General features: G+C 35.9%; 2 protein-coding genes and 1 long non-coding RNA gene across 5 annotated transcripts; 2 read left to right on the plus strand and 1 right to left on the minus strand.

Moving 5' to 3' along the window:
• Positions 1-1603: 1603 nt before the first annotated feature.
• LOC101735923 (uncharacterized) lies at positions 1604-9280 on the minus strand. The gene is made up of 6 exons (XM_004928294.5): positions 8613-9280; positions 8220-8398; positions 6375-6504; positions 4994-5252; positions 3933-4088; positions 1604-3002 (listed from the first exon to the last, which is right to left on the minus strand). The coding sequence occupies exons 2-6, from the start codon at positions 8293-8295 to the stop codon at positions 2829-2831; spliced, it is 795 nt and encodes a 264-aa protein (XP_004928351.1). The 5' UTR covers positions 8296-8398; positions 8613-9280; the 3' UTR covers positions 1604-2828.
• On the plus strand, positions 8398-8732 carry LOC134199305 (uncharacterized). The gene is made up of 2 exons (XR_009973742.1): positions 8398-8519; positions 8590-8732. It is a non-coding gene; the product is annotated as an uncharacterized LOC134199305 (long non-coding RNA).
• A 1268-nt stretch (positions 9281-10548) lies between the features above and the next one.
• On the plus strand, positions 10549-27421 carry LOC101740235 (SPRY domain-containing SOCS box protein 3). Of its 3 annotated transcripts, none has more exons than XM_038012277.2 (6): positions 10549-10952; positions 11096-11292; positions 13175-13403; positions 14556-14792; positions 20573-20628; positions 22682-24871. In XM_038012277.2, the coding sequence occupies exons 1-6, from the start codon at positions 10808-10810 to the stop codon at positions 22766-22768; spliced, it is 951 nt and encodes a 316-aa protein (XP_037868205.1). In that variant the 5' UTR covers positions 10549-10807; the 3' UTR covers positions 22769-24871. The 3 variants fall into 3 exon arrangements, with proteins under 3 accessions (XP_037868205.1, XP_037868204.1, XP_062525866.1); XM_038012276.2 differs by lacking the exon at positions 22682-24871 and adding an exon at positions 26368-27421 and having other exon boundaries at positions 10570-10952; XM_062669882.1 differs by lacking the exon at positions 22682-24871 and having other exon boundaries at positions 10591-10952; positions 20573-20745.
• The last annotated feature ends 250 nt before the right edge of the window (positions 27422-27671 follow it).

Consider the following 27671-nt stretch of genomic DNA (forward strand, 5'->3'; position numbering starts at 1 on the left):
CTCGTTTTCACAAAGATTTTCCGAAAAACTAGATCTAACTTCGTGTTGATGTCCAGATTATATTTTTACTTGTTCTTTCTACATCTCCTCTAATATTTATATAATTTCTGGCTTCATAGTTTCAGTGATAATAGCATATTAACTCAAATGTAGTATGCAAAAACAACTTATCTATACAAAACTTTTGTCCTTGATGCCTATTATTATTGAAAAGTGTGAAAACTTGATGTTTATTAAGATCGGCTGATTGAAAGCTTCACGTAAACGAAAAGTAAAATCGAAAAGCGGTGCCACAGACTCTTGAATTAACCAGAAAGAAAATATTTATTGTAAACCTATTTATATAAATCCCGAGCTTATAAATTATTTATGAGCAAACGATTTTCGGTTAACTAAAGTGGATTTAAGCATTCGTCGTGATATAGAGAAAGTACTCGGTACGGAACTGTTTTCTTTTTTTTTTCTCCTATCTAAGTTGGTAGCCTTGAAAGGCTATGCCAGCGTAACCTAACAAGAACCGTTTTCTCACTGCGAGGTGTTTAAAATGCGAAAAACTTGCCGCTTGCCGCAATTTTGATAGGATTTTGTAATAAAAAATGGCACTATGGTCATTATTCTGAGACAGGAAAGACGTTTATGTTGGTAAAATGCGATCCGCTTTTCTTTCCTGTGTGCTTAGTGCGAGTTTTTTAACGTTCTCGACAGCGTAAAAGTTAGCTCATATTGTACATACAGTAACTGCATACAATATTGAGCTAACTTTTACGCTATCGAGAAAGTAAAAGAACTCGCACTAAGCATTACAGATACATTAATGAAAATCTGATGTACGTATAAAATTCCCATCTTGCTTTCTCTTTGTTAGGGTTTTTAGAGCACTGTTTGTATATTATTGTATAAAAGATAAATTAAATGTTGCTGTAAAATAAACACTGTGTACTTAAATTTTGTGAAATCAAATAAAAATGTGAGCTTAATATATATTGTTGTTTGTTTAAATTCAATTATTATTCATGTATTTGCGTCCAACCACAAGTGCACACCGTGTTAAATACTCAAAATAATACAATAACAACTACAATATCAAATATGAATCGGTACGTTGGCGCGAGTAGATGACTCATAGTTCCATAGATAGAACGTGATAGTCTACCTGTTTGTGACCTTTTCCAAGGTGGTAACGAAAAACGTCATCTCTTTTCTAGCTTACTCTGAACAAATTGAAATCTTTCTACCAAGACATGGCGGTGAACTCGAGCCGCCACAGCGGCAATAAAACACAATCAGAGACCGCGGTGCATGTTTGGAAAATATGAATAACACGTTTTAGTTTTGGCCTTTTACCTACCACAGACTATAACAATGTTTGTAGATAACACTAATAGTGGCTGTAACTGCACAGCCGCCACATAAACACGTTCGTCTACTGTTTAACTTCCGAATTTTAGTTGGCTGCGGCCCTCGAAACATTAGACTGCAGAAATGTCAAATCGAAATATTTGATAGTATGTAAAGGTTTTAATTTATCATAAAACTACATGGGTGAAAAAAACTTGTATAAATTTTAAGTTTGGTAACGCCGTCTCCACGTAAATAAAAAAACTTTTTTTTTGTTTATTTTTTTTTAATCTGCACTTAACAGTAGGCAAACGCTTCATCGCTTGGTAGCATTTACGTCAAATACCACCTAGACCTTATTTTACAGCATTTTAACCGTCCATTAAACGTTAAATAAAACCAATGAATACAAAACACGAATTGTGCGCGTGTATTATTTAAGCTAAAATGAGATCAATATAATTGAGCTAAAACAGAAATCAGACTAATCAGATAATTTCACTTTTCTCTGAAAAAATTAATATTTATTTTAATTACATTTTCCTTATATAATACATTTATTGTAAATATGTACCACAAACGGTTAACACACGACACGAAAATCTACTACGCTAACACTCTATAGTTACAGTTACATTATTTTAAAATGGGGTCATTTAAAATTAAACATTAAATTCTTAAATACAATAAAATACAAAACTAATTTTTTCATGTCATTCTAATAATATTATTATTCATCGATTACTGAACACCGTATTATTGTTATTCATATTAATTACCTATTACAAGAGAAATGGCCACTTTCGCGCCTTTTTTTCAAAAAATGATTGTTTTCTTTTTGTCTGTACGCGTTAAAAAAAAACTAAAATTGTTGTAGAATACACGACAATCATTCTTTCGAATAAAATTGCCATGCGATGCGATAACTATTAATACTTGCCCCATTATAACACTGCATTTTTTGGGATAATAGGCAAATTTTGTGATCGCCTCAAATATAATCTTATCTACTCACATACATTCATGCAAAGTTAAAAAATATAACAACGCTACTTCATAGAGTGTTTAAAAAAGTGTACAAAATGCGTTGTTATTATTATTATTTTTCACTTTTTATAATAATTAAAATATATTTTTATGATGTGTTAAATTCGATTATTAAAATTTAAAAATAAACAGGTATAGTTTAGTTATTAAATAATGGACATCAAATTATTAAGAAGAGAAAAACGTGATATCTGTTGGAAATTAAACTTTTCATTGATCCGAGGTTCGCGCTGACTACCATCACGTCATCACGATGTACCGCTCCTGTAATCCTCCCACCGCTGACGATGAAAAGTATAATTTTCAAAAAATAATTAACGTCAATAGTATTATATTTATTAAGATCGTTGGGATTGTCGTCATGATGTCGTCCCGTAGCACCAGCCGCGTGTCGGAGCCGCGGAGCCCTATATGATGAGCTCGCTGGAGGGACGCGGCTGCAGCTAGCTGAGCTCCGTGTACGCGGGCGGGGGCGCAGACTCGCGGGGAGGCATCAGCACCGCTATCTTGTACGGGGGCGGAGCCTCGGGGGACTCCAGGCTCACGCCAGAATTCACACCGCGTTCCGGAGGCAGTAATGCACCTAGCGAGATATCGTCGGACGGCTCCGGAGGGGGCTGGAAATGTATATGTACACTATTGGAAACCATTTTTTTTATCCTACCTAAGCTGATAGCCTTGAGAGGCTATTTCAGCGTAACCTTAACTAGTAGGTGAGCTCGCGGGGCTCAGACCTGACGACGTTGCTAACACGAACCCTAGTAAGAGCAGTGCTTCGCAGAATCTACCACCGGATCGGAAACGTGACCCACTGAGAAGAACCGGCGAGAAAGTTAGTGGGCTGTGTCTGTGGGGGAATTCAGTAATTACCTACATCGTTTAACACGTTCACAACGGGTATTCTGTTTTAAAAGAACATCTTAGAAATACATTCATCTCTTTCCTACATAGAATCAAATTGAAGGCACGACCTCCGCCCGAAAGAGAACGGACCTCGCGTATCAGACCCCTTATCGCATTTAAGGTGTTAAAGTAATAAAAAGTGGAGTTTCATCGTGTCTTCAAGGAGAAGGAGTTACCTCATGTATATCCTTTAAGAACTCCGATAAATACCAGTCTCTAGATGTTTACACGAGGCATAGGAATCACAGTTTACGGACTTTGTAAAGCTGACCCTAGATAATACCTTGGACTCCATAGGGAATGCTCTGTCACTACGATAACTCATTAAAATATACTAAATATGAAAAAAAAAAAAAAAAAAATTGACTCGCAATCTATTGTGTTTTGTTGCATTATATTTTTCTTTTTCTCTGATATATGTGTTATATATATATATTTATCTTGTATATATATATATATATATTGTGATTTTCGCAATAAGTAATGAGCCTACCAGAGGACTCTATACCACCCTTAGTTGACTGGTAGAAAATGCCTCAGGCATTAAGTCCGCCATAGTGAAGCATGAAGTTAAATAAATAAATAAATTATGTGGTGGTTTGGTCGAGTGAGAGGAATAGGCTGTTTATTGGTTAGTCGTGTACCGGTCGGTCCCTTTGCGCGGTGGAGGAGACCCTTTCTGGCAGCACGAGGGGCTGAGGCTTGGAGCGGCACAGCGTGAGGGCGCAGCCCAGCCCGCACACGCACGCCACGGCCGCGCACACCATCCCAGCCTCCCCGCCACCAGGCTCGCGTACCACCTACCACCGCCACCGTATCATTGTATACCATTTTTGAAGCGAGTCGTTGCTTTGGTATGCGAAAAACCAGTCAGACGGCTTTGACAATTCTGAAGTCGTCGCGGCCTAAAGGATAAGACGTCCGGTGCATTCGTATCGAACGATGCAACAGTGTTCGAATCTCGCAGGCGGGTAGGTACCAATTTTTCCAATGAAATACGTACTTAACAAATGTTCACGATTGACTTCGACGGTGAAAGAATAGCATCGTGTAATAAAAATCAAACCCGCAACATTATAATTTGCGTAATTACTGGTGGTAGGACCTCTTGTGAGTCCGCACGGGTAGGTACCACCGCCCTGCCTATTTCTGCCGTGAAGCAGTAATGCGTTTCGGTTTGAAGGATGGGACAGCCGTTGTAACTATAGGTACTGAGACCTTAGAACTTATATCTCAAGTTGGGTGGCGCATTTACGTTGCAGACGTCTATGGGTTCCAGTAACCACTTAACAACAGGTGAGTTCGTCCGCCCATCTAAGCAATAAAAAATACTAGACACGTAGGCTTCGTCCTTGATACGTTGAAACGTGTCTTCGGTATGTGAAACACCAGCCAGGTTTCAACGGTTATTAGATAGGCATTGTCACCAATACGCTGGATGCTTTAGGACCGATTCCTGTGATGGGACTGTTGTCTTTACCTCATATGACTAATGTCAAAGATATGTGTAATTTTTAGATCTTAAAGTACAGATGGATAGTCATATGTATATGTCATATTAAAAACAATCCGTAAATCGTGGGTTAGAAATACTAGAATCAATGCGTCGCAAAAAAAATAAAGAAATCTGCAGCCGCAGTTTTGTTCATGAATCGCACATTAAAACCTTCGTTACAAAGCACCGATCCTTTAAAACTACACTTACTTGCCGATCGAAGTAATACTTAGCACCGGCCAGGAAGACGGTGGCTAGCGCGAATGACACCAGCATTCCGAACTTGAGGTGAGGTGCTACCATCGGCGTGTGGTGGAGCCCCAGCGCCGCGGTCCTCAGTAAGGTATCGGGGGTGACGGAGCGCGCAGCCGCCAGACTGGCGATGGTGGGCTGCGGGGGCTCCGACCCGACCTCCACGTACATGGTATCGTCTTGCCTCCGAGCCTGCACCGCTGGTAACGGCGGAGGCCTAGCGATGAAATCCTCTACTATTATCGTAGTTCTTACATATATTACACTGTCGTGATAATTCTATTAGGTTTCAATTCAAACGTAATACCAGTCTCTGAATCCCACAGTATAGTGAATCCCAGTTGGAGACCAGGTGACCGTCTGTGATATATCACGTTGATATATCAATGTTTATTGCTTTATCTTATTTGTTTGTTCGACAACAGGAAATTGATCACAATACTTTACTTTTTAGAACATACTAGTGCTATTGAACTAATTAATGCGAGTTCCTACAATCGCGACCCCTAACACAGGTGGATGGTAATACGTCATAAAGCTTCATGTCGACTCTCACTGTCATTTAATTTTAAGTTAACGGGAAAATTCCTATTTCATCTTGAACCTTAGTGCTTATTAATGACTATTGTATTATAATGACGACGATAGTGATAATGATGATAACATGATAGTAATGAATTGTTAATAATGGGACGGGTTCTAAAATCCTGTTTACTGAACTTTCTTGAAGACATTTGGGGCTTGGAGTCCGGTGATATTTAAATGTCTAGGTGTGTAAGTAAATAAGTGGAGGTCGTGGTACATCCTTACGGGGGGCACGGAAAGGGCCTTGTGTGTGTTACCAATAATACATACATATGAGATTCATATCTTCAGCAGTGTTACATATGGCACATTAAATGTTTAAAAACAATTGAAGACATGAGTGAATGAAGGGGATATGATACAATTTGTTAATTTTGAGAAAACGGACAACAAAATTTTGTTACTTGTACTTTTTCTTCGAGCATAACTCCTTCATCACATGCAATTTCTAAAAATAACCTTTAAAACCGGAGTTTTAAGGTTTAATATGATTTATAGGCACATAGCATCTTCATTCAATGTAAAAACTCAAAAATCTTAAAAATGATACTTAACCCCTTCATCCACTCATGTCGCACTTGGTAGGCAGCGGCTCGATTCTGCCCCTGGCATTGCTGAAGTCCATGAGCGACGGTAACCACTCACCATCAGGTTGGCCGTGAGCTCGTCTGCCTACAAGGGCAATAAAAAAAAATAAAAAAAATACGAGGCAGGAATCGCAGGTCATTTTTAGTGTGTGCGTTTATATGCTTACGCGTAATGTCGGTGTGTGCGGTGAGGGCGGCGCGAGGGACAGTCGACGGCCGCGAACCGGTGCACCGGAGCCGCCATGCCCTTGCGGGCCCCCAGCGCGGCGTCCACGCACACGCGGCCCCTGGCCCGCCCTAAGACAACACACATGTCAACCTACCACCTCAAGCAGACTTCAAGTTGAGGTCATGACTTCATATTGTGGGTAGGTAGACATCGTTATGTGGGTAGGAACACATCGTTATGTGGGTAGGTACACATCATTATGTGGGTAGGTACACATCATTATGTGGGTAGGTACACATCGTTATGTGGGTAGGTACACATCGTTATGTGGGTAGGTACACATCGTTATGTGGGTAGGTACCGTTATCCTGCCTATTTCTACCATGAAGCAGTAATGTTTCGGTTTGAAAGCTGGGGCTACCGTTGTACTGTAGAAACTGAGACTTAGAACTCTTGTCTCAAGGTCGGTCTCTGCATTAACCTTGTTAATGTCTATTGGCTCTAGAAACTACTTAACACCAGGTAGGTCGTGAGCTCGTCCACCCATTTAAGCAATGAATCTGATACAGGATGTTGCTAATAAATAAGCAGGCAGTGGTAGCGATTCATGCAGTCTAATAGATCAACAATGTCAGGTGAGTACCAGAATTTTCCTCTCAGTCACATGAAAATCTATAATTATAAAATAAAGAAGTCTACTATTTTACAAATGAAGAATGCCTTCACTTGCCTTGTTTCTGTACAAATCTCTTTGATTTTATTTCATTTAGAATACTCAAGTTTTGCTCTAATTAGACCTAAAATGTTAACATTCTAGTTTCTATGTTGTTAATAAATCAATTTAACTCCTGCCTATGTCTGTAGGAGCCTTTATATAAGTTTGTGTGCCCACAGATACGGATCATCATCATCATCATAGTCGGTTACTCTTGGTAGAGAGGCTGTGGTCACGTGGAATCCTTGTTTATTAAAGCCTTGACAGCTGTTCTCAAACAGACACTGATAAAGTAAAATAAATTTGGACTTTTTTATTGTTTCAATGAATGATGAATTGTACATTGTGTCAACCAAACAATATTTGCATCTTTCCAAAATGATACTTTATTATATTGCTTGTCATGCTAGACAGAAAACAATAGCAAGATGTAACACTAAATAAAATATACATAGACAATAACAATCGCTTTGCAGAATAACAATGTGGGTTTCTTTTCAATCTGCAGAAAAACTTTAGTTTCTTATTATAAATTTTACATGTTCTATGTTAATTTCTAAAATTCTGTACATGTTCTATGTTTTCTAAAATTCTATGTAAATTTTTATCTACTATAATATTTATCTTTAAAGTAATTAGTCTAACATAATATTTGTTTTTTCTGTTCTTAAAGTCACAGATTCGCATATGGAAAAACTGATTAAATTAATATGTATTTAGAATTTTATTTCTCTAAGCACCTGTCAATTTTGGGTATATTGTGACATTGGCAAAATCAATGCCTAAGAGCAATTTTTTTTTTTAAGTAATATTGATTTTCTCTAATACTGGATGAAAGGCTGAATAAATTGATTTACATAATTGAAATATGACTGTTACTTATAAAAAATTGCCCCAGGAGTAAATGAGTTTATCTTGCTTCTAGCCTTTGAAAACCTTTTTTGTTTTCAAATGTGACTGCTTATTTTAATCCATCTTGTTCCAACTAGCACAAATATAAAGTTCTTGAATTAAAATAATTGCTTATCCTTCCTTAATCAGGAAGCATGTTTGTGGTGATAAATACATAGACAGGGTGGTCGCAGACTTTTGTATGGTAACAATGTTGTACATCAATATAGATCTTACCAGCAGAGAGTGAGGATGGTACTCGATGACGGCCGGTGTAAGCACACTGGCTGCGCTTATCTATCCAGAAATGCATCGGAAGGTTCTTTTTAACTTCTGTGATGCAAACCTCCTTTTTCAAGGTTTTATTAATTTTCTATTAAGATTTGAAGCTAGTGGCCATTGTCACAATACCAAATCTGAAAAAAATACTAATAATTAAACATTTTAATAACAATGTGTATATATGCTTACAATATTAATTTTGATTAATGGAAATTTCCTCAATGATTTTTTTGTCCTTCCCTGTTATTTATTATGGTAAGTCTCAGATTGAATTCGGTATTTCAATAATTAAACGTATACAAATAAAATCTTATTTACAATACAGGAAAAGGAGACTGAAATACCTACTTGCACAAAATCGTTGCCACAAAACACGATAACACGGATATTAATCGAATTATAATGGATATAAGTGTAAATGCGAACACTTAAACAAATACAATGATTAAACCTATTTTAAAATCTAAATGGTCTAAATTTTCTAAAAGTAAAAAAGAAATGCATTTCTCTAGATTTAATGATATTTAACTATTTGACACTTCGAACAGCCATTTATTGGTGGGCGTATTGTATAGGCGGGCGGGTATTCATGGGGTGTTTCTGCCCTGCGCGACATGTGAAGCAAAACAAACAGGACTACCAACATTAAAATACAACAAAATCAATAACTTATGGAAGCTACATAGATAGGTAGTGTGTATAGTACACTAAGTATGGATTTTATTTCTATTCAGTGCTTTAGATTTCAATACCTATAAAATGTTCAGCTTTCGCTTGTATATTTTAGTATAAAAATATCGCACGCAGTTTTTATGAAAGAGATAAGAAATTAGTATCAAACCTATTTGCGCTGCAGGCATAGGTAGGTATTACAGTTAGCACAACAATACTTTAAACAAAAAAATATTTACGATATGACGATAATTTTATAAGATGCCCTTTTTGTTTATAATTTTTTTAGATAATTTGCAGGTTAGGTAAAACAGAAACAAAAGTTCGCGTCCGTAAAGTGAAGTTTATATGTTTTAATATTTAATGTATCAATTAAATTAAACAACCTTCTAGTAAACTTGATTTTATTTTTCTTCGTTACCATAATAATATATTTATAATATTATAATAATGTGGTGTTTCAAACCCGAGAAAAATAAAAGAGGTAATAAATCAGAGAATCTTACGTCCAATAAACAAATAATAAAGGTGATTAATAAAGGCATAAGAATAAACTATAAAACCAATAAATATAACAATTTCTGTGTAAACTTAATGAAAGGTGGGAAAACGTTCACTTCCGTGTGATAAAAACCAAATTTAAAAATCCCGCGTTAATTTTTCGAGGTGTTTCCGGAATATTCGGGGCTACGTCAACTTCTTTTCGTTCAGCAATAGTAGAGATACAATTAACACACTCTCACAATAAAAATAAAAATATTCTGTAAAAGGTTAAGATGCAATTCGTAATAAAAAATAGCCTTTCTACGCTTTATAATATTTTAGTAAATCGATACTAGACTTCTTAAAAGCATTCCGAGAAAAATTTATAATTCCAAACAACTTGATGGTTTATTTCCGAACGAACCTCCTAGTCAAGGCTTTTTCGCACGAGAGTTTAAATAAGCGCATTTTTTTTTACATCTTAACTCAGATTTTTTCAGTTTTTACAATTTTTTTCCCACCGCTTGAAATTTTAATTTGCTAATACAAAAGAAATATAATTGGCGTCATTATTAGCTCGCACGGGTAGGTACCTCCACTCTGCCTATTACTGCCGTGAAGTTATAATACGTCTTTGGACAGTCGTTGTACTGAAAAAGTTAGAACTCATGCCACAATGTGTGTTGCGGTATTAAAATTGTTGGTTTCTATGGGCTCCAGTAACCAAAAATCCGGTAAAAACTTGGTGGGCCATGAGTTTGTTCACCCTTCCATGTCTATCTTAGTAATAAATAAAAAAGTCCCTTGTTACGACATTTACAAAACAAGATAGGCTAATGCTGTTTTAGGCAGTATCACACAACTAAGATTACACTCTAAAACACAATCTAACTACTTTCGGTTTATAATAAAAAATTAAAGGCTTATTTTAGTTTAATTTAATTGAACTTCTAACATTCATACATAAGTACCCTACTTTGTGGAGTTCATTTAAAGTAATTGTCTTTTTGTTACAAATATTCAGGATGCTTATAGATGTTTGTATAAGTAAAAGAACGTGGATATGCAGAAAAAACTAAAACAATGAAATCTATCCATTTGTTAAAATACCGCGCGTTAAAGTAACAGAAAAGCGCTCGTGCGAAGTTTCTGTAGTTGCGTTCTTCGACATATTTTGACGTTGTTAGCAATATGGTGCAGTCTCAGCAGTCTGATCGTGATTATCGACAGTAGTTCACTTGCACGCAATTGTGTTGGTATCAGTTTATCCACGTTAGTCGATAAAAGCAGTGATTCTTTTTAAAAATTCCATTGATTTAATTGTTGGTGTTGTTACAAAATTTGGGTTTTGAGTTGTGCGTTTTGGCGACATATCTAATGTTGCAGAGATGTATGCGACAATGGAATCTAATAATCGTAAGCAAGTCAATAGTAAATATCAAGCTAGGCCGTATTGCCCATGCTGGTCCAAAAGGTCTGGCCCAGTACCTTGGAAGAACCTAAACCTTTGCACATGTGGCGAAGAACAGAACTGTAAGTTTATTTTATTTTTTACTCATTTTCAATTCAAGTGAAGTAATCATTTTCCAGTTCTTTATAGAAATTATAGCTTCAAATATTTAAGAAGATTTTTAAAAATATTATAATAATGTACAAAAATTGTTAAATCTGCACAGTAAAAGAATGGAGTTGGGAGAGGCCTCCGTACGTCGGTTCCAGCTGGCTCGTCCTCACGAATGACCTCAAGCAGGTCACTTTTCATCCATTCTATAGTTCGGGTACTGCAGTGGTCCGGGGAAACTGCCCAATGATTCATAACTACCATTATTATTGGGAAATTAAAATGTTAACTGATACATATGGTACTGATATTGTAAGTATTGACTTAAGCAAGCCTGAATATTCATTTCTTCTTCGTCAATATATTTTTTATGATACATTTTTATGTGCTTTCTGTGATATCTCATAATTTTTATCTTAGTTCAGCTGACATTGGGGAATGAATACTAAAGTTACAGCTGGTTTTTTTGTGTCCTTCAAATCTTGTTTGAAGAAGGACTTGGTAGTGCAAAAATACTGGGGAGCTCATTCCAGATCTGGGTGCTACTTGGCAAAAATGATACTGGTAATAGACAGCCTGAAAACATGCTTTATTTCTATTAGACAAATGTCAACATTGCTAACTTTTCACTTAAAAATGACCATCTGGATAGGAATTAGTAGGATTAGAATGATATGGATCCTATAAGTTGTAAATGAGGAAGTAGCAATAGCGCATGGAGGCCAGGGCTAAATTATTAAAATACCCTGGGTATTTAGATAAAATATGACATTTTATTATCAATGTATGTATAATTAAGTAATGTATTATTATTTATCCCGTTATATCTTAAATGGAAAATAAATATGTAGATATCACTTTGAATGTAAATGACTGAATTTTATTTCTCAATGAGCAAGTAAATTCAAGTTATTTATTCCAACACACATGACATACAAAAATGTCAAAAAATTTTAGTCTCTCCCACTGGTTCAGAATAAAACCACCGCTGCTCCCAAAAGAACCAAAGAAACAAATTCAGCCCTGAGAGCTCACCTAAATGTTAGGTTACACTAGTATAGCCTGTCATGGCTACCAGCTTAGGTAGGAAAAAAAGAGCAAGTCTGCACCTTAAGCAATGGCACTTTGCACTACTATTTGGATGGTGCCAAGTACTTTATGTTAAAACATTAAAGAAAAATTATAACATAAAATGAAAATAACACTAAAAATTTGATAATACTTACTGGACTAAACCTTTAATGAATTTAATTCAAGGGCTTATGAAAGAAAATGATTTTGTGCTATAATGCAGATACTCTATTTTAGCTGACATCTTATGAACTAGAGTCTAGACCATCGGATTAAAATGATATGGATGATATGGATGTCCATATATAAAAGTATGGCAGAAAGATATTGAAAGTTGAATAAAATTTTTATATTTTTGTTTTTGTTCCCTTCATTGGTGTCAACGTCAAGCTTCAAAAATTCCAAAGATGGGCTTTCAGGCTATTAATAAATAAACAAGAACATGCCAAGTCGTATAACCAGTTGCTTTGTTTGAATAAGTTTACAAAACAGTTGGCATTTAGCCACACTATTAAAATGGCTGTGAAAAACAAAACTCAAAGTTGTTAAGCCTCATGGACTATGTAATAATACAAATACTATTAATGAATGAGTATAGTGATAATTTTAATGCAATATTTTTGTGGTTATATCTTTGTTGCAACCATGCGATGTTCATGCTTATTAAATGTCAATGAAATTATATTTAGGTATGTAGACTACTAATTAATTTTCAAATATAAAATTTACACTTTGTTGCTCTAAATTGGAATAAAAGAATGCATTGAAGAAGGACATTTCATGATTGAAAGGAAACAAAGACCGGGAATCAATGCCAGAGCCGTATAGTACAAGAAACATACTGTAAATTACTGCAGTGGTGCCTGATCATAAGGTTAAGAACAGTTTTAGAGTATTGCCCTCTGATCACTGGGGATGCGCTTCTAAAATTCATCAAGCAATTTCTTAGAGCACTACCAATGAAAATAACAGTTCAAACACCACAAGCCTGCTGATCATGAGCATATTGACCATGAGCACACATAAAATTGCCAATCATACAGCATTACTTTGAATCATCAGTGTGTTAAATACACATTTTTTTATTGCTACAGTGTATACAATAACTTATGAACGTTTTCAGCTCATAGGTGTCGGCTCGAACAAAGTGAACATAAGCGATCCTCAGTTCACGTTCACGTCTCTAATAGGACAGGACGAGGAATCGTACGGACTCTCCTACACTGGCGCCGTGCGTCACAACTCTAAAGTCACCAGAGACTCGGTCGGCTTCTGTCGCGGCACCATCATCGGAGTCCGGGTCGACTTGTGGAACGGAACGTTGGAGTTTTACGTCAACCGTGAGCCGCAAGGTATTTTTTTTTTATTGTCTTTGTAGGCAGACTAGCGTACGGCCCACCTGATGGTAAGTGGTATACCCCCTAAGGCCCTACTTTCATAGATTTATCCTGGACAGAGATTGTTCAATACCTGAACGTCAAAGTGTCAGAGAGCTCACTCCGATAAAGCGGCACTACGTGAGAATCCTTTCATCGTGGCCGCCGAAAACTACATAGGCGATCCTGAGGACCAAATGGTAAACAATCGACGTCGCCCAAAACAAGTCGTTTCGGATCCATTAACGGTGCTTTTAGGTACCCCAAGCACCGGCTCTCGTCGAACCCGTCGCTTGCGACGAAGGGCTCGTCGAGTAAATTAATCCACAGACACAGCCCACTGAATTTCTCGCCGAATCTTCTCAGTGGGTCGCGTTTCCGATCCGGTGGTAGATTCTGCCAAGCACGGCTCTTGCTTGCGACTTTGCATTCCTATACAGAAAAGCAGATCCCTGTTCCTTTGTATTTATTTATTTATTTTATTTTATTTATTAATCAACAGGTGAAAGGTTAGGCACACAATACACATCACAAGCTAAAAAGATACATAAAATACACAGTATACACAATTGTTAACTAAATTTTTATCTAATACCTACAGTATTCAAATGTCGACGAATTAAACCTTAGTCATAAAGTACCCGTATACGAAACCAGGAATTAATATAATGACAATAAAAAAACCCTCAAAATACACAAGTAAAAGGAAACAAAATCTGGCTTGCAACAAAAGCCATGTGCGCACGACTAAGCGAGACAACTTTGTCTTGTTTAGTGAGTTTGTACACAATGGTCCTTTACCAATAAAGTATCCAACTCAGTTGATATAGTATACTAATGTAAAGTCGTTTCTTTACGTATCTAAGCCTTTTCAGTGTAACAAATTTTTTTTCCTACCTATTGCTGATAGCCTTGAGAGGCTATTTCAGCTTCACCCTAATGTTTGTAGGTGAGCTCACGGGGCTCAAACCGGAGAGTTGCTAACACTGACCCTAGCAAGTGCAGCGCTTCGCAGAATCTACCACCGGATCGGAAACGCGACCCACTGAGAATATCCGGCGAGAACAAAATTAACCAGATTGAATTTAGACATCAGAAAGTTGAAACCCTCCATCGATACGTGTACAGGTATAGCGTTCTACAATCTCCGTCGTCACCAAGTCCTGTTCCCGATGATCAGCTCGACCGCGGCCCAGTCGAGCATGAAGCTGATCTACGCAGCGTCGTGGCAGGCCTCGCTGCTCGTCGACTCGGCCAAGATCCTGGCCGCCTCCGTCAAGAACAGGAGCCTGATGCGCCCGAAACTGCCGCCTGGTCTCTGGCAGACCCTGAGGAGACAATTCTGGCTGACCCTGCCTACTGAAGGTGAGTTTATTATTATAAGTATAAAACAAAGTCGCTTTCTCTGTCCCTATATCCCTATGTATGCTTAAATCTTTAAAACTACGCAACGGATTTTGATGCGGTTTTTTTTAAATAGATAGAGTGATTGAAGAGGAACATCCATTAAATAGTGGAGAAATCAATAATAAATTACAGTTTCCGAAGCGAAGCGAGGGCGGGTCGTTAGTATATAAATACTAATATATAAATCTACAGTGGTTTTTACGGATGTTCCGTCATAACTACTGAACCATGCATCCGATTGACTTGAAACTTGGTATCCATGTAGAAGATATGTTTTAGAAGAATTATCAAACTTATAAAAGAAAAAAATGCGATGGTCCCCTATGTTTTCAATTTCCATGATTCATCGCAGACGGGTGTGGGTAATTAACCAGGCGAGAAGAATATGAAAACACAACGTTAGGTTTTCTGTTATAATTTCAAGTTATTATATCCATACTACCTGGAGTCACTGCGGTCATCCACAGTGCGTTTCCAGAGATCTTTTTTGCCACGTACCATCCGGCTATGGAATGAGCTCCCCTCCACGGTGTTTCCCGAGCGCTATGACATGTCCTTCTTCAAACGAGGCTTGTGGAGAGTATTAAGCGGTAGGCAGCGGCTTGGCTCTGCCTCTGGCATTGCTGAAGTCCATGGGCGACGGTAACTACTCACCATCAGGTGGGCCGTATGCTCGTACGCCTACAAGGGCACTAAAAAAAAAATTAACATCCCTGTTTCGTAATTTAAAAAAATGACTCCGATTTTTACCATGTTAGTAGTGAAATTTCCGAAAAAACCTTCCTTAACATAAAATACGTCAACTGTCAAAATTTCAAATGAACAGAATTTCAAATCAACAGAATCACAGTGAGTTAGATACTGTGAAATCAATTAATTATTAGTTATTATTATTATATAAACAAGATAACAAAAAAAAAATGTGTGTCATATATGTTTAGTTCATCGTTATCAACAGTCCGACAGGGGTCATGGGTAATGTTTGACATTGGACATGTTGATTAGGTAATCACATGCCAAATGTTACATAAATAAAATTTGAAATTCCAATACATAACCCTTCGTCTCGGAAAATAAATTCCAATAGCTGTTTCGCTCTTTCAAATTCCTTTCAAAATATTACATGTGATATTTTTTTTTATTGCTTAGATGGGTGGACGAACTCACAGCCTACCTGGTGTTAAGTGGTTACTGGAGCCCATAGACATCCACAATGTAAATGCGCCACCCACCTTGAGATATAAGTTCTAAGGTCTCAGTATAGTTACAACAGCTGCCTCACCCTTCAAACCGAAACGCATTAGTGTTTCAAGGCAGAAATAGGCAGGGTGGTGGTACCTACCCGTGGGGACTCACAAGAGATCCTACCACCAATAAGACCGGGCGTAGTTAGAATAGCCCGTTACGTTACCGTATCGATGAATGAATTGACAAAAAAAAACCTGTGATATACATGGTTGAGATGCGAAAACTGTGACATTATTAACTTTCATTAAATAAAAACAACTTATGTCCCAAATGAATTGAGAAGCTTTATTTTTTATTGAAAATGATCTTAAATAAATAATAGTTTAAAATTACTAAAAAACACATTTTATATAAAATTCAACTAAAAAATAGAAAATAATTTTTAATAGTGATAGTGATAGTGATATATAATAGTGAAGTCGTCGTGGCCTAAAGGATAAGACGTCCGGTGCATTCATTGTTGCGATGCACCGGTGTTCGAATCCCGCAGGCGGGTACCAATTTTTCTAATGAAATACGCACTCAACAAATGTTCACGATTGACTTCCACGGTGAAGGAATAACATCGTGTAATAAAAGTCAAAAACCCGCAAAATTATAATTTGCGTAATCACTGGTGGTAGGACCTCTTGTGAGTCCGCACGGGTAGGTACCACCGCCCTGCCTATTTCTGCCGTGAAGCAGTAATGCGTTTCGGTTTGAAGGGTGGGGTAGCCGCTGTAACTATACTGAGACCTTAGAACTTATATCTCAAGATGGGTGGCGCATTTACGTTGTAGATGTCTATGGGCTCCAGTAACCACTTAACACCAGGTGGGCTGTGAGCTCGTCCACCCATCTAAGCAATAAAAATAATAATAATAAATTTAAATTGAAAATAGTGTAAAATATATTTTATTGTAAAAAAAGCGTATTGTCATCGGTCCTCGATAAATCTACAAAGTTTGAATTAAATCTGGCCGTTTAAAGTGGGTCAAAATCGCGTCTAAAGGAGTCAGTTAAAAACATACAAACAAACATACAAGTGAAGCAAATATAAATCGTGTAAAAACATTTAACTGAAAAATAAGACTATATATATTATATAGACTAATAAATACTTATACTACACGAGTAATAGTTTATTACCTTATACGTAGATCCAATTAGATATATTGTTTAAATTATTGAACCACTTTGAACTATAGGCCGTTTTTATCTCAACACTAATTGAGTCAATTACTCTAATGTTGTCAAAGGTTATGGCCTCATTACGAGTATATAATAATAAAACGTGTATTCTGATGATGTGTCGTGTGTGACTCCGTCCCCATGTGACCGTGTGGTATCAGATATATCGCGAAACGATCAAAGAACAATCTTCCATCGATCTGGGATCGGCGGTCATGTTTTTTTTTTGCTTAGATGGGTAGGCGAGCTCACATCCCACCAGGTGTTAAGTTGTCACTGGAGCCCATAGACATCTACAATGTAAATGCGCCACCCACCTTGAGATATAAGTTCTAAGGTTTCTGTTGTTAGGGACATATACATTGTACATTACACATACGGTACATTGTCGCTGACAATGAACCGGCAACCAATGGGCAGTGACACCACGATCTACAACCGACATTGTCGACTCAGACAACGCGCCCTAATTTATTTCACAACAGACAAAACAAACATTGAGATAATGATAACACTCGTGATTAATGTAAAGCTGGTAAATATAAAATAATGATATGATAAAATTTTAATTAATATTTCTTTTGTTAAATTGTTGGCCTTGAGTCGTCCGCGACCACGAAAACTGTAAATCAAACTAGAAATCATCTGGTAGGTAAAGTCAAGTTGGCATATTAAATGTCCGGAGCCCTCAATAGAGCGAAGCGATACTTCACCCCAGAAAAAAAACTTAGGGTCGCCGCACACGGGACACCGGTCACAACCACAAAACGCCGCCACCGGCATATTTCCTGTAATTTTCATAAATTTTATATGTACCTTGTGGCGGCCACCGGCGTCAATTGTGTGCCGCGAGTCCTTATAAAATGTATGAAAACAACAGGAAATAGGTCAGTGGCTGCGTTTTGTGGTTGTGGCTGGCGCGGCTCGTGTGCGGCGACACTTATGCCACGCCACACAAAGCACTGATCTACCTTCGTGCAGGAAACTCCCTTCTTTGGGACGGAGCTTTAGAATACCAATGGGAGCGCAATTTAATCACCTACAGGACCATTTAGTACAGGGGCTCCCAAACTTATTTTGTCTACTGCCCACTTTGAGAATAAATTATTTTTTCATATACTATTGCCCCCATTTTTTCACCTACTTAAAAACCACTATAGCGAGAGCTTAGTCGGTGTCTAAAGGTTCTTCCTAGATTAAATTACAAATCGTCTCCCAAGCCTCTACACAACGCCCCCATTTTTTTCTGGGTCTCTTACCGCCCCCCTTTAGGACTGTAGCGCCCACAAGGGGGCGTTATCGCCCGCTTTGAGAAAGGCTGGTTTAGTATCTCTGGCTCCACGGTTGGTTTTCGGAAAGCTACCAAACTACTAACCACTCATCATTAGTTCGACCGCACACTTCCGTAGCCTTCGTAGGTGATAAAAAAATTTATTACAATACAAAACGCAAAGTTTAATAACTCTGGCCTATCGTGTTATCTTTATATGCTAAATTCACTTCAAATAATCTCAAGTTCGTTGACTTTTGAATTTTGGACTAAAAAAAATTGCTACACATTTTCAGCTTATTCACGTGTTGGCGATACAATAAAAACTTCAAATGGGCAATTAAAAAGCAATTCAGTTCACAGATATTTCTGTTCGATTTCTATAAATTGTTTTTTTAATTATGTGGTTTTGTATATAACAACTTCAAAACCTCAGATTACGCAACTTGAAAATTTGCACGTATTGTCGAGTGATAATGCAATAATTTTAGAATTCCTAACACTGTCAACAGAATAAAAACAAACAGATGAAATTAATTGTTTTACTACTTCATTAATTTACTACTTCGGCGTGTTTTTTTAGTTTTAAAATTTTTTTTTATCAGCCCACACGTCCGATGCTGGACATAGGCCTTTTAAACTTTATTTATTAATAAGAAACTCAGAATACAGAATGCTGAACTGCACTTTAATATCCATCCGTACACACGATACAGCGTGTGAACATTCTTGGAATAAGACTGTGAAAGAATAAAAATCCACGGACATCACTATATTTTTTCGGTTTCCGCGAGTCGTGGACATAATTAACATTACCTTAAGGCTTAATATCGGGTTTATTTTCGTCGTTATTTTCGGTTGGTAAGCTGCGGCCCCTGGCGTTGCTGACGTCCGACGAGCGACGGTGACCACTCACCATCAGATGGGCCGTATGCCTTTACGGGCAATAAAAAAAATCATTTTAATAATTATATCCGACGTTCACAGTTGTAGTGGCTGACAGATGACTGAGCGTCCAATGGGTCGTCCGCGACCCAGCGGTATCAAACCATAAGTACTAATTATTTACTACTGAATTATTTACCTTATATGTACTTATTATTTACTACTTATACTGTTTGATATCGCTTGGTCTTGCTTGGATCTCAAGGAATACGTTGTTTAATTTTATGATAAGCTATGTTCTTTGTGCATTGTAGATTACAAGAAAAAAATATTTTTATTGGTTAGGTAGGTATATAGGTGAAAAAAAAAAAAAGTATATAGGTGAAGGAGCTCACCCGATTAACTGCTGTGACGTGTTTTATCCTTTAGATAGTTATTATCTGTACGCCTTCTAAACAAATTATCATAATTACATTTGCATATTTTATCTTGAAAATCTTGAAGACTTAAATTAGAATCGGAGGTTCTACTGTCTTATAGTGTCCTCCATCAGCTCATATTCGTTCACTGTCTAAACTTAGACCCTTCCCAATTTTCCACCACCGAGCCCGTTTATCGACTTTCCTCGAAACTTCTTGCCGGCCACGCTTTAAAGATCATCCCACATTACATTTGCGAATAGTGTCCATTAGCCAGCCCATTGAGTTTCTCGACGGATCTTCTCAGTGGGTCGCGTTTCTGATCCGGTGTTAGATTCTGCGAAGCATTACTCTTGATAGGACCAGTGTTACCAAATTCTCTCAGGTTGAGCCCGTGAGCTCAACTTCACGTCAAGGCGAAGCTAAAATAGCCTCTCGAGGCTATCAGCATAGGTAGGAGAAAAAAGTCTATTAGATGTAAAAGCAAATAGACAAGACAGCTTTTTTTTATTTATTGGTTAGATGGGTGGACGAGCTCACAGCCCACCTGGTGTTAAATGGTTACTGGAGCCCATAGACATCTACGTCATAAATGCGCCACCCACCTTGAGATATTAGTTCTAAGGTCTCAGTATAGTTACAACGGCTGCCCCGCCCTTCAAACCGAAACGCATTACTGCTCCACAGCATAAATAGGCATATTAAGAAATAGCTTATTAAATGAAAAAATAATTTGTCTCTTCCAGGTTGTTTCGTTGATGACACCGATGTTGATATAGAACTGGAAGCAGCAAAGGCGATGGTGAGTACACTGTGTTCCCTGTCTGTATACCAACTAACAATATGTATTTTAAAGGGCCTGTTTAAATATATTGGTGTAGATAAGCTGTTGGATATATAATTATGATCTGAAGACGCTTGGTGTGCTAATTTACCAATGAATTGTTACGTAGGCTACATAAAAAATACATAGTCGTTTAAATAAAGAAAACGTTGACAGATGTATTTCTGACATGTTGCACTGTCAAAATGACAGCGAAATTTGACAGTTGTCCCTTTGCTGTTTAGTGTTTAAAGTGATTAATTTATATAGCCTAAGTAAAATATGAATGTACATAATTTGCGGGAATACGATTAGAAAGATCTGAGGTCGGATACCTTTGAAAAATATATACGTAAAATGAACTCGAATAACATATTTGTAAAACTATTGGAATAGCATGGTTTCTAGAAGCATAGCAATATTTTTCTATAGTTATTTTAAATTCAATAATTGCGCACTAAATACTATATTAAAACCTTTTCAGTATACTATAAATGTGTGGTCATTTAAAATTTAGTATTGTGTTATAATGTGGTATTTATATCTGTATGTGGTGTATATCTGTTATATTAGGTCCCTTACATATAATTTTATAAAATCCGTCTCTTTAATCTACATTATCTAATTAACCGATAAAATTATATAATTTAGGAGGTCTCTAAAATTATTAATTTCATGTTGCAGTATGTGTTGGAAAATTGTCATATTTTTGTGTATGTATAATGTGAGTTGAAACTTCAAATTTTTTGGGTAAATTCAAATGGTTTAAATAACACTTAAAGTATATTATAATGGACTAGGTTGGACACGAATATATACTTTTCATGTTGGGCTGTGGGAGAATGTAGACCGAATCATGTTGCTTCCATTAAGTAAATGTTGGTTGATGTTCATCACTTTGTTAATTAAACTAAAACATATTACTTGAATGGCTGTCTTTAATGGAATCTGCTCTTTCCAATGCAAACCGTTTTTATTCGGACAAGACAAGTATGTTATTTTTCTTACTATAATTATTTATTTTGTGAATTTTAAGGTTTATTGAGAATTAGAAAAACTGGGGTTGGATCCATTATTTTTGAGTAAGGCCGTCTGTGTTGTGTACCGTAAAAGCTTGTAATCAGAATGTGACTCATGATTGTTTCTCAAAATGTTCTAAAGTGATTAATAATTTATACAAAAAAAACATGCTTCTTTAATAATACTCAATTTTATTGATAATAGTTGATGAGTATGTTATCAGTAAAATTATTGAGCCCGATGAGAAACATTATGACAATATTTTCTTAGGTTTCACAAATTATAGACATAATAAAATTTCTTATTTACCGAATTAAATACTTACTAGAAAAAAAAAAGAAATTTAAAGTACACGAAGTCATAAAATCTTTCAATAAATGTTAGAAATAAACGTAAACCAACTAAAGCTGTTTTTATAGCCCACAAAAAATTATTAATTTGTTCCTTGGCAGGACATAATTTATTATAACTACTTTCTCATTTCATTTCATGAAATTTATTACGAGTTTTGGCCTCAAACATTATTAATTTTAAAATTAAGAGTACCTTAATAGCAAAGGCTGATTATTCAACAGTCGGTGACTATTTTTATGTCGAAGGCACGTCATTTTGCTCCACACAAACAGCCTTTTTACCGCTTGATATGTCTGGAAAAAGAGCAAGCCCAGAGTTTCTTGCAGATTCTCCGCCGCAATGAAACTGCGTTCTGAATCTGTGGTAAAGTCATGCATTAATACATATTAATGGCGATTGTCTAGGCTTACTTGAATTCAATTTTTTTATTGATTTTGATAGTAATGAGGTCTGCTGCTTAATGAATTGGATACGATTGAGGCTTGTATATGTATTGATAAAAGTGTTGATTTTCTTTAATACTCGATACGTACTTAATCTATTTGGATACCAAATCATTTAAAAAAAAATACTAATATTGAAAAAAAAAAAAACTGAAATTGTAAGCATGTTTGTTAATACAATATGATTTTCAAAGTGGTCATCGTTTATCCCCCAGCCCCTATCATCCGGCATGAAGAGAAAGCACTGGCTGAAGCCGAGCTCAACCTGCCTGTTCCTTCAGAAGAACACAGACAGCAGATGATGTGCCTAGGTTTCGGGGCAGGCTTGTTGAGACTGATACGAATTAATCGCATTTATTTAACAATCACAAACAAGAACGCGCTGTGCCATGTATATATTTCACATGTAACTGATTAAAATGTCAAGAAATACTCAACTACCCTCGCTCTTTTTTTTTTAAATTTTATTAAGTTTACCAAATTTTTTGTTACGGTTAAATCCGAACGAGTATTGAATTAAATAAATAAATAAATATTTACTAACAATCACGCCACGTTAACTGGTCCCGTGATAAGTTCGTAAAGAACTTCTGTTACAGGTACCAGATAACGGAAATAAATATAAGATTTTTATTATACACATACATATATTTAATATACATCCATAACCCTGGAAAAGACATTTATATTTATCATACAAAAATCTTCCCTTGGCGGGATTCGAACCCGCAACCCCCTTGTGTAGTGACCATGTCACTTACCATTACACCAGACGGCCGTTAAATTACTTTAATATTCATTATCAGACCTCCTCATGTGGTCTGGCTGTGATCAAAGCTAGTCTGCTATCAGCTGATTAATTAGAAGTGAGTTTTTCGTTTATTTCCAAATTACTTTTTCAGGTTTACAATCAAATATTTTAATTTACTACTTTCATTCATAATGTTAATAAAAATATGATTTTAATGAAAGTTTTCTCTGAAAAGAATATAGAATTAATAGGTTATAACAGTCAAATATGTATTCTGATATTTTTATATAAATTCAACATTAACAATTTGCTTATTGATGTAGTTTTAAGGATTATATTGCCGTAAGGGGAATAGTGGACTTACTGCTTTTGTAGGCAGAAAACAATATTCATCAGCTAAGTATTTCTTATAGTATCATTTCCTTAAGCCCACAACCTTTAAAAAAATTCGGAAGTTAACAAGATACGGGTCAATGAACGCGGGGTTCAATGTAACTCATTTAACTGCGTTATCGAGGGAGTTAAGTGTACCTATTTTTGTCTGTAGATTACATTTTATTCTGATATTAATGCATATTGTATATTGTCTTAAGCTTTGCTTAGTACCTACATATTCCTCTTATTCGACTTCAGGAATGAATGTTACACCTTCAACACAGTAGTCTTGTCATGTAAATGTATCAGTGTGCCTACCTAAAATCACTAGTATTTTTATTGTGCCTAAATAGTGCACTAATAGTATTGTCGTAATGTAACATAAAAATGGTATTAATTTTGTTACGAGACGATCAGCATGTGTTATGTTTTAAATTTGGAGGGTAGAAATATGGAGCACCGTCTTGTTTAAAGCACAATTTGAAGAACTGTTTCCATCTGTTTAGTTAATTTCCACACGTAGTACCATAGATCACAAATTAATTTAAAAAAAAACTGTATATATTATCTGTGATGCAGTTATATATTGTATCTATGCAACTACTCAACTTGACATTCTACATGCAAAGGTCTCAAGATTATTTATTTATAACTACTCAACTTGACATTCTACATGCAAAGGTCTCAAGATATTTAAATTATTTCTATGTAAACGTAAGCCCAAATGTCATTAACTTCAACAAACGTAGGTAATAGAATTCGGATCGACTGTTCTATTCGGAAACGACATGGGCCACTCTCCATACATTGCTCGGCCCACTAAACGAAGTTCAAGGACAGTAATGAAATTAAGTTTAAATAACAGACTATATATCCCTTTTATTATAAAGAAATTAAAATCAATATTGTTCATGGGGATACAGAGATATTTAAAAAATAAGATAAGTTTTTTAGGTTACCTATATCATATGATTTGCTGTCAATACACTTACACTTTAACATGATCACATTCCCGCCAATATTTTTTTTTCGTCGTTTGTTGCAATTGTGCTTAATTTTTCACCTCTCATTCGGAGCTACAGTTTTGACAATGCAGGAAAATTTTGGCAGCCATTTTAATTTCGTTCAATTGCACGAGTACCAAAAATTATTCTATCAACAGTTTTAATTTCAACTGTATTATTAATGTATAACATACCTAATGTTTAGATATTAAGATTATAATAACCCTTTGACGTGTGTTTTATGGGAAATTAAAGAAAGACTGATAAAAATAAAATCTATTTTATTTACCTAATTTCTTCAATAAAAAGTTGTGAGAAATTTTTCAGTGATCAGTGTGCTTAGTGCGAGTTTTTTAACGTTCTCGATAGCGTAAAAGTGAAATCAAATTTGTATGGAGTAGGAACGTTCGCCTACGTTTGCCGCTAGGGGCGCTGTTTCAACTGCATACAATTTTGAGTTACTTTTACGCTATCGAGAACGTTAAAAAACTCACACTAAGCACACAGTATTTAAAAATGTGGGATATGGGGCAGAATTAAATCATCCTAACGTTTCTCTCAGGGAGCCTTGTCAGCCCACGAGGGTAGGTGATATATGCTTTTGTTATAGAGGGTAGACGTAAGGAGTACCATCTCGTATAGGGGACGAGTCGAAAAAGAAAGATCTAGAAACAACAAGTTATTGTTGGAAGACTCGCCGAAATAGTGCTAGTTTAGGAAACGATATGAATATAGCAGTTTTAAACAGAGTGAAGTGTGTTAGCTTATGACGCTCTTTGCACTCGGTACTATGGCGCCATCTTCATTTGCTCCTTTTTAGCAGACACTTTAAAAAGTTGGATTAAAATCCACTGAGATGGTGCTCCTTACTTCTTCTACCACCCATAGCTTCTGACAAAGTAGCATAGATCCATGTTAAACTTTTAAATAACAGTCACACGTTGGACTATCCGTTAACCATAGATAAAAACTTTTTAAAACAAGTTCCCTGCGTCTGTTTTGCCAATTCATTCCAGAACTGTTTTAGGAACCGTTAGTAAAAGTCAATGTTTTCAAAATCAACAAGTGTATGGTGATCTTTTAGTTGATTTCGTTCATATTTTATTACAGAAGAGAAATAATAACATGTATATTTGTCAAAGGTCCGACATTTGTCTCATGTAATTTTATGCTCATACAAAATTTCTTAAATATAAACGTGCGAGTCATGCCTACATACTGTTTCTTCAACTTCAATAAATGTAATTCGTCTCGAGAACGCAAAAACAGTGGAGGGACCATTTGAATTATTCCAAAGACTTTGTACAGTCTAATTCTGTATGTGTCATAGTAATAATTATCTTAGAAGAAAAGTATTTTAGTATTTTTGCTATTTCCATTGACTCGGTAATTGTATGAAAAACATCAATATCTCAAAACTATAGTCGGTAACTACGATGCTACATCACAGGCAGCGACCTGGCTGTGCTCCTGGCATTGCTGACGTCTATGAGTGGCGGTAACAAGGTATACTCTACAAGATATAGTACTATAGGTATACTCACCTGCCTGCAATGACAATTAAAAAAAACTGCGTGTCACGTGTCGTACTCTATAGTACTACTGTATTACTGATGATTTATATTTGGATTTATAGTTAAACTATATTGTGAATAGTTGCCCAGTTATTTCTTAAAAGAGTACAAAGCATCGATACATCCTCAGAAAGATTTAAAAAACAATGTAAACATTGTCTATGTATGTAAAAATTTAATTGTTTTTTTTTCCACAGCTAATTGACGTCTTACCAACACAATATATGAATGGTTTTTACGTAGACAACGTCGAAAGGGACTATCGCATCGTAGTCTGGGAATAGTTTAGAGATAAATGTATATTTTAAGAACAATTTCGAATTTTAAAATATCATCGAAGTTTATAATTTAACTTTTTATTCTTTTAATTTTGATTAATAATATCGATATTACAATGAACTTGTTGTATAAATTAAGTTAAATGAAATAGAGTTTTTGTTTCTTTTTAAAGTATTTTAATCCGGCGCTTTGTACCTAAAATTTAACTGGTCATCTTATGCAAAAAATTGAATTAAATTAGAAAAAAATTCGGACATAGTTTTAAGTTTTTGACTGTTTAGAACAGTCCATTTCCCCAATAAAGTACAATTAAGTACATCTACTTAAAAAATTGGAATAGAGCGTAGAGTTGCACAATATTTTTTTTTTAAATATGTTGGCTTTCAATTGAGCGCGGTCATATCGATGTTAAAATAAAATCCCATACAGCCGAGTGAAACAGAATGCGAATGTTAATCATATTTACAAAGACATTCTCGATCGAAGTGCTGGTTCTAGTTTAATCATACAAACAGTATGTAAGTCGAGTTTTTAAATAATAAACAACATAATATTATTATATGTTTTTCTTTGTACTTCCCTTCCACAAGAAGTTTCTATTTTTAAGTTGTTAGTCCTTTGATTTGCATCTGATCTAACATAGATAATTTAAACCTCAGTTTTTTCTATTTCAATTATGTAGACACCTATCAGATCTAAAAACAGTCAATGTCGATAAAATTACATTTAATAATAATTCAGTTAAGGTAAAACAAGTTCTCTTTAATGCGCTTAAAGTGCTCACTATTTAACTATTATACTTTTTCCTTTATTTAGTTATATTAATAAGCTAAAAAAAATTATGGTAAAAACGATGAAATTAAGAAATTAAAATCTCATTGTAGTAATGAGAATTAATGTATAATAAGATAATTTTTTACAATTTTATCCAATATTATAAATATTAAAATAAACTTATTTTAGACAGAAGTATCTAATGGTGTTTTATTTAAATCATCAAGGTGTGGGGAGTTCGGGACTGTGTGAGTTGGTTTTCCTACCTAAGCTGATAGCCTTGCGAGGCTATTTCATCGTAACCTTAACTTAACGTAGGTGAGCTCACGGGCCTCAAAACTGACGACGTTGCTAAAACGAACCCTAGCAAGAGCCGTGTTTCGCAGAATCTACCACCGGATCGAACGCGACTCACTGAGAAGGTCCGGCAAGAAAGTCAGTGGGTTGT

Source organism: Bombyx mori, chromosome 8 (assembly GCF_030269925.1).
Source record: "Bombyx mori chromosome 8, ASM3026992v2".
NCBI lineage: Eukaryota > Metazoa > Arthropoda > Insecta > Lepidoptera > Bombycidae > Bombyx > Bombyx mori.

Bases quoted from the DNA above. Each gene is read 5' to 3' on its own strand.
- LOC101735923 (XM_004928294.5), bottom strand. From the start codon at position 8,295: ATGCATTTCTGGATAGATAAGCGCAGCCAGTGTGCTTACACCGGCCGT. The intron at 6,505-8,219 runs GTAAGATCTATA...GTGTTGTCTTAG, and splicing joins ACCATCCTCACTCTCTGCTG to GGCGGGCCAGGGGCCGCGTG. The intron at 5,253-6,374 runs GTAAGCATATAA...TTTCATCGCTAG, and splicing joins CGCACACACCGACATTACGC to GCCTCCGCCGTTACCAGCGG.
- LOC101740235 (XM_062669882.1), top strand. From the start codon at position 10,808: ATGTATGCGACAATGGAATCTAATAATCGTAAGCAAGTCAATAGTAAA. The intron at 10,953-11,095 runs GTAAGTTTATTT...AAATCTGCACAG, and splicing joins ATGTGGCGAAGAACAGAACT to TAAAAGAATGGAGTTGGGAG. The intron at 14,793-20,572 runs GTGAGTTTATTA...TGTCTCTTCCAG, and splicing joins GCTGACCCTGCCTACTGAAG to GTTGTTTCGTTGATGACACC.